Source organism: Capricornis sumatraensis, chromosome X, assembly GCF_032405125.1.
Source record: "Capricornis sumatraensis isolate serow.1 chromosome X, serow.2, whole genome shotgun sequence".
In the NCBI taxonomy this organism is placed as follows: Eukaryota; Metazoa; Chordata; class Mammalia; order Artiodactyla; family Bovidae; genus Capricornis; species Capricornis sumatraensis.
The window spans coordinates 143,034,895-143,043,736 of NC_091092.1; the positions used below are offsets into that span (position 1 = coordinate 143,034,895).

General features: G+C 51.2%; 1 protein-coding gene across 1 annotated transcript in view; it reads left to right on the forward strand.

The window, feature by feature from the left end:
• GPR143 (G protein-coupled receptor 143) overlaps positions 1 to 5,193 on the forward strand; it is a 30,244-nt gene extending 25,051 nt beyond the window's left edge. Inside the window, exon 9 of the mRNA XM_068963332.1 lies at positions 5,099 to 5,193. Within this exon, the coding sequence (XP_068819433.1) occupies positions 5,099 to 5,193 (95 nt within the window). The remainder of the gene's footprint in view (positions 1 to 5,098) is intronic.
• The last annotated feature ends 3,649 nt before the right edge of the window (positions 5,194 to 8,842 follow it).

Here is an 8,842-nt window from a genome sequence, read left to right on the forward strand (position 1 = left end):
AGGAGCCTGGTGGGGTACAGTCCACGGGGTCACAAAGAGACATGACTGAGTGACTAACACACACATACACACAAGGGCCTTTAGTTCTTTCTGAAGGGGCTATAGGTAATATTCTGAGCCACCTCCTGTGAGCTGTCTTATAGATACCAAAACACACCAGGTGGAAACGTTAACTACACAATGACCCGACTGTACCCAGGTCTTGAGCTGCCAACAATTCCGAGAACTGACCGCAAAGACATGGGAACACGTGCACCCAGGAAGTAAAGATTATCTGTACCTAAAACAACCACGGTGCTGCTCTCAGTGAAGATGACTATCAGAGGTGACTGTACTGTTTCTGCATGTACCCCCTCCCCCAACATTGTCTCACCCTCTGCCTGTCGGGGGGTTGGCCTTTGGACAGACGTCTGCCACTCTCCCCTGTAGTTGCCAGCATCTGAAATATAGCAAACTTTTCCTTTCCACCAACTTGGCCTGCTTATTGGCTTTTGAGCGGCGAGCAGCCAGACCCTTTCACGTATACCTTTTAGTAACCGTAATTTTCTGTTCTGACAATTCTTTACCTCTCCCTCAAGTTCCTATCCTTTTCCACAGCAGCGTTTCTCACGATTCTCTCTCTCCCATCTCTCTGTATCCTCTGAGCACAGTTCCGTGGCTCCAAAAGTTCCTCTGTCTCTCCAGAATCCCACGCTTTCCCCCGGTTCTCTTTCCCCCTCATCATCGCTCGTCTCCCTCTTGCAGTTTGCTCTTCTTCCGCAGTTGTCCCTCTCACAATGCCTTGTCTTTCCCTCCACGCCCTGTTTCATCTGTGTTTTTCTCCCCACACGGTTCTATTTTGCACAATCTTCCCTTGATCTTCAGAGTTCCCTGTTCTCTCCCACGCTTCCCTGTTCCCTTCCACGTTTCTATTCTGTCTCATCCATCTTGTTGTCTCAGATTCTTTCCTGCCACCCACATGCAGTCCACAAAACTCCTGGTGGTTCCATGGGTTCCCAATGCCCAGGGAGTGTGGGAGTTAACAGACCCCAGGGCCTCCAATCTGTCAGGCTGGCTAAACCTTGAAGACGACTCCACAGCTTGAAGGGGATGCGAGGCTAGGTGTCACACGTTCTGTATAGCTTATGCTCCGTACCTCCTGGTTGGGGTTGCCAATTTAGGGCTTTGAGGTGTCAAAGAATCCAAGGACAATGGCCCAGGGCCCAAGAGATGACATGCCTCCCCAAATGGTAGGTCTGCACAGAGCCAGGAAGCTCCCAAGAGCCTGCCTGGACTTGCAAAGCTCACTGCTGGGAGTTGCTAGGAAGGAGGCCCAGCCCTTGGGCACTGTGAGGTCACCAGCAGCTGCACTTCCTGCAAGGACACTCAGGTATTCACACAGCACCGATGCAGAATGAGTACACACCCACCACGGCCTTGTTTGATTTTCTAAGCCCAGACGAGAAGCCCGTGGAAAGTCAGACATGCTGGAAAGCGCTCGGTGCAGACAGCAGACCAGCTCAGCCCAGGCTGGGCTAGGCCTGGGGGGTCAGGGGTCATCTGCATCGGTGCTGGCATCTGAGACTCACAGAGTAGTTGTGGCAAGAAGGGGTCTCCTTTGAGGAGCCCGAGGGGACAGCGAAGGATGCAAGAACTTAGGAGAAACGAAAAACCACAGGATGTGGAGCATGCCAGGTCACGAGGGTGGGTGCTGAGCTGAGACCTTGATCACGAGCCACTGTGTGACCCTCCAGGCCATGGTCTTTCTGCAAGAACTACAGAAACTGCACACAAGTTCCCACGAGCTCAGGATGTGAGGGTAAACAGTGTGGGGTGACCCTGTGAGAAATCAAAGCCTTTGTGAAGCGCCTCCAGCAGGAATGCGGTTCTGGAACCGGAAGTCGTCTTCCCAGCTGGTGCCTGGTCTCCAGTTGAGCTGTTTCAAATCCTAAAAGATGACACTGTGAAAGTGCTGCAGTCAATATGTCAGCAAATCTGGAAATCTCAGCAGTGGCCACAGGGCTGGAAAAGGTCAGTTTTCATTCCAATCCCAAAGAAAGGCAATGCCAAAGAATGCTCAAACTACCTCACAGGTGCACTCATCTCATATGCTAGTAAAGTGATGCTTAAAATTCTCCAAGCCAGACTTCAGGAATACTGAACCGTGAACTTCCAGATGTTCAATCTGCCTTTAGAAAAGGCAGAGGAACCAGAGATCAAATTGCCAGCATCTGCTGGATCATCAAAAAAGCAAGAGAGTTCCAGAAAAACATCTACTTTTGCTTTATTGACTATGCCAAAGCCTTTAAGCATGTGAGTCATAACAAACTGTGGAAATTTTTTAAAGAGATGGCAATACCAGACCACCTGACCAGCCTCTTGAGAAACCTATATGCAGATAAAGAAGCAACAGTTAGAACTGGACATGGAACAACAGACTGGTTCCAAATAGGAAAAGGAGTACATCAAGGTGGCTGTACATTGTCACCCTGCTTATTTAACTTCTATGCAGAGTACATCATGAGAAACGCTGGGCTGGAAGAAGCACAGGCTGGAATCAAGATTGCCAGGAGAAATATCAATAACCTCAGATACACAGATGACACCACCCTTATGGCAGAAAGCGAAAGTGAACTAAAAAGCCTCTTGATGAAAGTAAAAGAGGAGAGTGAAAAAGTTGGCTTAAAGCTCAACATTCAGAAAACGAAGATCCTGGCATCTGGTCCCATCACTTCATGGCAAATAGATGGGGAAACAGTGGAAACTGAGAAACTTTATTTTTTTTGGCCCCAAAATAACTGCAGATTGGGACTGCAGTCCGTGGGGTCACAGAGTCGGACACGGCTGAGCGACTGAACTGAACTGACTGCCTGGCCTCCAGGAGGAGCATGTTTTCCACTCCAGCCAAACGGCTGCTCCCAGCCTCTTGACGGGCAACCTGGACTCTCCTGAGATGGGGCTGCAGGGTCCATGCCCGTTGATGTGAGCCTTCCCCCTCTACCCCCCGTCTTCTAAATTCCTCTGCTCTCTGGGGGCTCATCACTCTTGGTGTGACCTACTCCGACCTAGAGCCCCCCGGACATATCTTCATCCTGCCCTGGGAGGACCCTACGAAACCGTGGGGTTTCGTGGGGTGGTCGTGGGGATGCTGCAGTCACACACTTGCTTTTTCTTGGTCGTAGTCGTGGCCTCTCCCTGCATCTCAGCCTTCTCCAGGTATTTACCCCCCTGAGGCTCTCTCTTCTCTACCTTGAGTATTCTCCAAAACTCTGCACGTGTTAAATAGGGCTCATGTCTGCCTGTCTTGATACATTAGTGTCTTACTGCTCAGAGGGACCCGTGTGGCCTCCCCGTTTCAAGGCCGCGAACCCACAGGATTTACTCATCTCACATTTGTTTCTGGAGCACTTTCTGTGTGTCAGGGGCCACACATACTACGGCGACTAAGAGAGAGAAATGCACTGTCCACTGAGATGCTCCATTCTAGCGGCAGAGACAGAATGAAAATCACAAAGAACTGAAGGACGTCCCTGGTGGTCCCTGGGGAAGAATCCACTTGCCAGTGCCAGGGACATGGGTTCGATCCCTGGGCCAGGAAGATTCCGCATGCTGCGGGGCAACTAAGCGCAGACACCATAAGTACTGAGCAGCAAGTACTGTGAAGGACTCCAGCGGTTCCTTGGTGGTCCCTGGTGCTGTGACGGACCCTTGGTGGTCTGGTGGTTAAGAATTAGCTTTGCGATGCAAGGAACACCGGTGTGATCCCTGATCCAAGAAGACCCCACATGCCACGGGGCAAGAAAGCCTGTGTGCCACCAACTACTCGGCCTGTGAGCCACAAATACTGAAACCTGTGCTCTGCAGCAGCAGAAGCCACCACAATGAGAAAGCCGCTTACCGCAACTAGAGAAAGCCCACGCAGAGCAGCAAAGGCCCAGCACAGCTGCAAACAAACGATTTAAAATAATGCACTTGAAGCACAAGGGAAAAAAAAAAATGCTGGACGTCATCGAAATTAAAAAAGTTAAAAAAAGGAAAAAGGAAGTGCTGTGAACAATGGCATATCTGTAGAGGGCAGGAGACTGGTTTCAGCAAGGTGTCCAGGACACCTCTTTGAGAATGAAGTGACATTCGAGTTGAGACCTGAGTGCAGCGTGGGAGTGAGCCACAAGAACATCAGGAGAGCTTCATAGGCAGAAAAGGGGACGTGCAAAGGCCTTGTGGCAGGACTGAGCTTGGGTGTAAAGAAGCCTGTGGCTGAAGTTTGTGAGCGAGCGGAGGGTCATGACGGGAACAGGCTGCAGCCGTCCGTAGGGTGTATAGGTTGAGAGAATTTGGGATTTGGAGGTTTTCTGCAAGGGCAGTCACCTGCCTCACACACAGCTGAAAAGGCCACCCTTCCCTATGTCTTCCATGGCTCACTCCTGACACACACATACACACACACCCTAGAACCTGGCACAACAGCAGGCAAGCCTGGGTACTTCTGCCCCGAGAGAAAAATCCTCACATCTGTTCCCACAGAATCCAGAGGAAGGTGTGTCATTGGGATGGATTAAACAGGCCTCTAGGAGTACAGTTTCGGCAAGTCATGCCTGGCTTTGATTCCACTGATTGCTCCCTACACCCTTCCCCCTCCTCCAACCACATGGCATCATCCAAGAAAAGGCCACTCTCAGTTTTAGCAAGAGAAGGCCTCCGGGCACCTCCTGGAATTGTGCAAAAGTGGTGGCCGGGTGACCGTGTAGCCCCACTGCCCTAGTGACCCCCCCCCAGCATCACAGAGCGCTGAGATAGCGGGACCCCTGATTTAGTGCAAGTCCCAGGGCCCCGAAGCTGCAGAGGGTCAACAGGCCTGGTTTCCATTTGTTCTGCAGCATACACAGGGTTTGGCTGAGAGTGTCTCAAGGCAAGGGAGCGGGGTGGGTACAGTCATGACATCAGTCAGGTTGCCCGAGATGATTCTGTAGGGCTTGCTCTGCCCTTTGGGATGCTTTAATCCCACGTAGGTGGACGTATTGTGTATTTTTCTTTTTTCTCTTTTTAATATGGCCGTGCAAGTTGTAAAAGGCATTCCGGACATTGACACCAACCCGTCACAGTCTTTCCTCCTCCCCAGGTTCCGACGGCAGCACCATCGAAATCCACATCGCAAGCGGGTCCCGCGGCGGAAAGGCGGCCGACTCTCTTCTGAAAGTCCGAGGAGACCCGTAGAGAGGACGAGACAGGGGGGTCTGGATCCTGTGTGTGTTTTCAGACGCGAGGGTTCTCATCCCTTAGGACGGTACTCTTGCCCCGCAGTCAGCACACTGCGGGGTGTAGCGTGCCCCACCACTGGGTCTTCCTGCCATCCCAGTTAAGAGCATGTTCCCTGGCAGCCTCTGTGTGATGCAGAGGCCCACCGCGAGCCTGTGCTTGGGAAGGAAAGGCAGATTCCCTTGTAGACCAGCAGCTTGTCCGAGTCTCTGTGGACATTCGTTTCTCTAATCTGGCTGTAATCTCAACGCCAGATCCAGGTCCTTGGAAGAGTTAATAAATAACAATAATTAAAAAAAAGTAGTTGTGTCCGAGCTCCCAGCCTGACTTGGGGTCTGTCTGAATAACACCTCTAAGCGAATGCTCTTGTTTAAGATAAGTGATGTTGCAGGGACCGGTGACGCACCTGGGAGCAAGTTCCTCATCCACCACTAGGGGGCAGAGGAGGGCAGGCTTGGACCTCCAGGTTAGCCTTCGCTGGGTCCTCAGCTGTGTTGAGCGGCGGTGATGCAGTCTGAGGGAGGCTTCCGTTCAGTGGCTCAGCCAGGTCGGATTCTTTGCGACCCCATGGACTGCAGCACACCAGGCCTCCCTGTCCATCACCAGCTCCCGGAGCTTGCTCAAAGGCATGTCTATCCAGCTGGTGATGCCATCCAACCATCTCATCTTCTCCACCTGCCCTCAATCTTTCCCAGCATCAGGGTCTTTTCCAAGGAGTCAGTTCTTCGCATCACGTGGCCAAAGTATTGGAGCTTCAGTACCAGTCCTTCCAATGAACACCCAGGACTGATCTCCTTTAGGATGGACTGGTTGGATCTCCTTGCAGTCCAAGGGACTCTTAAGAGTCTTCTCCAACACCACAGTTCAAAAGCATCAATTCTTCAGCACTCAGCCTTCTTTATGGTCCAGCTCTTACATCCACACATGACTATGGGAAAAACCATAGCTTTGATTATATGGGCTTAGGACCTGACTCTGCTCAGATCATTGCCTACATTTCCATCTTTCCATAATTTTACATATATAATATATGGATGGATGGGAGAGTTGGACTGTGAAGAAAGCTGAGCGCCAAAGAATTGATGCTTTTGAACTGTGGTGTTGGAGAAGACGCTTGAGAGTCCCTTGGACTGCAAGGAGATCCAACCAGTCCATTCTGAAGGAGATCAGCCCTGGGATTTCTTTGGAGGGAATGATGCTGAAGCTGAAACTCCAGTACTTTGGCCGCCTCATGCAAAGAGTTGACTCATTGGAAAAGACTCTGATGCTAGGAGGGATTGGGGGCAGGAGAAGAAGGGGACGACAGAGGATGAGATGGGTGGATGGCATCACGGACTCGATGGACGTGAGTCTGAGTGAACTCCGGGAGTTGGTGATGGACAGGGAGGCCTGGCGTGCTGCGCTTCATGGGGTCACACAGAGTTGGACATGACTGAGCGACTGCACTGAACTGAACTGAGTAATATAAAGCTGTCCTTTGGTATCCATGAGAGGTTTGTTCTGGGACCCCTACGGATACCAAAATCCACGGATGCCCTCCACACCTGCATAGTCTGCTGTCACGGGGCAATGTGGATGACTGTCCGTTTACAGACTTCATGTATTATAAACATACATGTGTATATACGTATTTGGAGACAAAAATATTGTACATACTACACCCAGCAGACACAAGCCACCTAGGTAAGTCTATGGTACCAGCACACACCGTTTCCTCAGTTCTTCTGTGTGACCCTCATTCACATCAAGACTAGGACTCTTGTCTCGCACTGGAAAAGCTGCTTCTGGATTTGTGCTTTTGGAGTCATAGGGCCACAGATGGGATTCAGGGCATCCCACAACCGTGACCGTGGTACCCCAGGGCCGCACGCTCCTAAAACTGCACTTGTTATTACATCACAACCACCTTGACCCAAACTGTCCAGCAGCAGTAAAAAGGACTTTTGAGCCTTTCTGGGTTTTTAACCTCTGTGTCGATATCCTGTCTGCCCCAATCATCAGCGAAGCCCTGAGACCTCTTCTCTGAGGGTTCCTCAGCCGAGCAAGACACAGCCCCAACCCCACTCTAGAGCAAAGGTGCTAGCCGCTGGCTTCCCCAGGCTCCCTTTCAGCTAGAGTGTGTCTGGCGTGGCCGATGAGACTCGTGCCCGAAGTCAACGTTGGAAACTGACGCGCAAGGCAATGGTCTGTGCAGAAGCAATGCTGGGGAGGGGTCGGCAGCTGGCATGTCTGCTTTGGAAGGCAGCCTGGGTGAGACCCTAGGGGCCAGCCCAGCGTCTGGCATCGAGCTGTGAGCAGCTCCCCAGTGCTGTGTGTGTTACCTGCATGGGCCTGATTCGGTGCCTGGCTCAAGCCAGTTCTATCTGCACTGCCCACAACACCCGGGATACCCCAGAGCTGCTCAATATACTCCTCAGCCATTCTTGCTGGCTTACGTTAGCCAGAGTCCAGTGGCCCAGCTAGTAAAGAATCTGCCTGCAATGCAGAAGACCTGGGTTCAATCCCTGGGTTGGGAAGATCCCCTGGAGAAAGAAATGGCAACCCACTCTAGTATTCTTGCCTGGAGAATTCCATGGACAGAGGAGCCTGGCGGGCTACACACAGTCCATGGGGTAGCAGAGTCAGACATGACTTTAGCAACTAACAGTTTCACTTTCAGTTCTGTTCAGTCACTCAGTCTTGTCCGACTCTTTGCCACCCCATGGACCGCAGCACGCCAGGCCTCCCTGTCCATCATTAACTCCCGGAGTTTACTAAAACTCACATCCAGTGACATGAGTTTCACTTAGTTGCTCAGTCGTGTCTGACTCTTTGCAACCCCATGGACTACAGCACACCAACTCCCAGGGTCCACCCAAACCCATATCCATTGAGTCTGTGATGCCATCAAACCATCTCATCTTCTTTCTCCTCCTGCCCTCAATCTTTTCCAGCATCAGGGTCTTTTCAAATGAGCCAGCTCTTTGCATCAGGTGGCCAAAGTATTGGAGTTTCAGCTTCAACATCAGTCCTTTCAGTGAATACCCAAGACTGATCTCCTTGCAGTCCAAGGGACTCTCAAGTCTTCTCCAACACCACAGTTCAAAAGCATCAATTCTTCGGTGCTCAGCTTTCTTTACAGTCCAACTCTCACATCCAAACATGACCACTGGAAAAACCATAGCCTTGGAAAGTGTTTAAATGAGCCTACTCACTGGCCTATGGCAAAGATTCCCTACCTCCTCATTCACAATCATAGTTTGGGTGGAGTTTCTCTCAGCAACTCGCCTTAAGCATAAGTGTTTCCCTTTATAGGAGCTCCCATGCTCCAGAGTATTATTAACTTCAAGGTTCAGGGGAAGGTAACCCTTTTAACAGTCCCTGCCTGCCCCCACCCCTGCGGAGTGTCCCTCCCCTCGACTTCCCATGCTGCTGTGCGTGTGGACCTGTATCTTAACTTTGCTTACCTTGCACGTGGATGAAGACACTTTGCAGAAAAAGGGAGCCAGGCTGGGGAAAAAAACAACAAAAATTCCACCCAATTCTGAGTCTTTCGTAAAGGTCCCTATGTGGTGCCCATGCCTTCCCATGCGTGTAAACTAGTGATTTGCAGGCTCCCAACACCAGC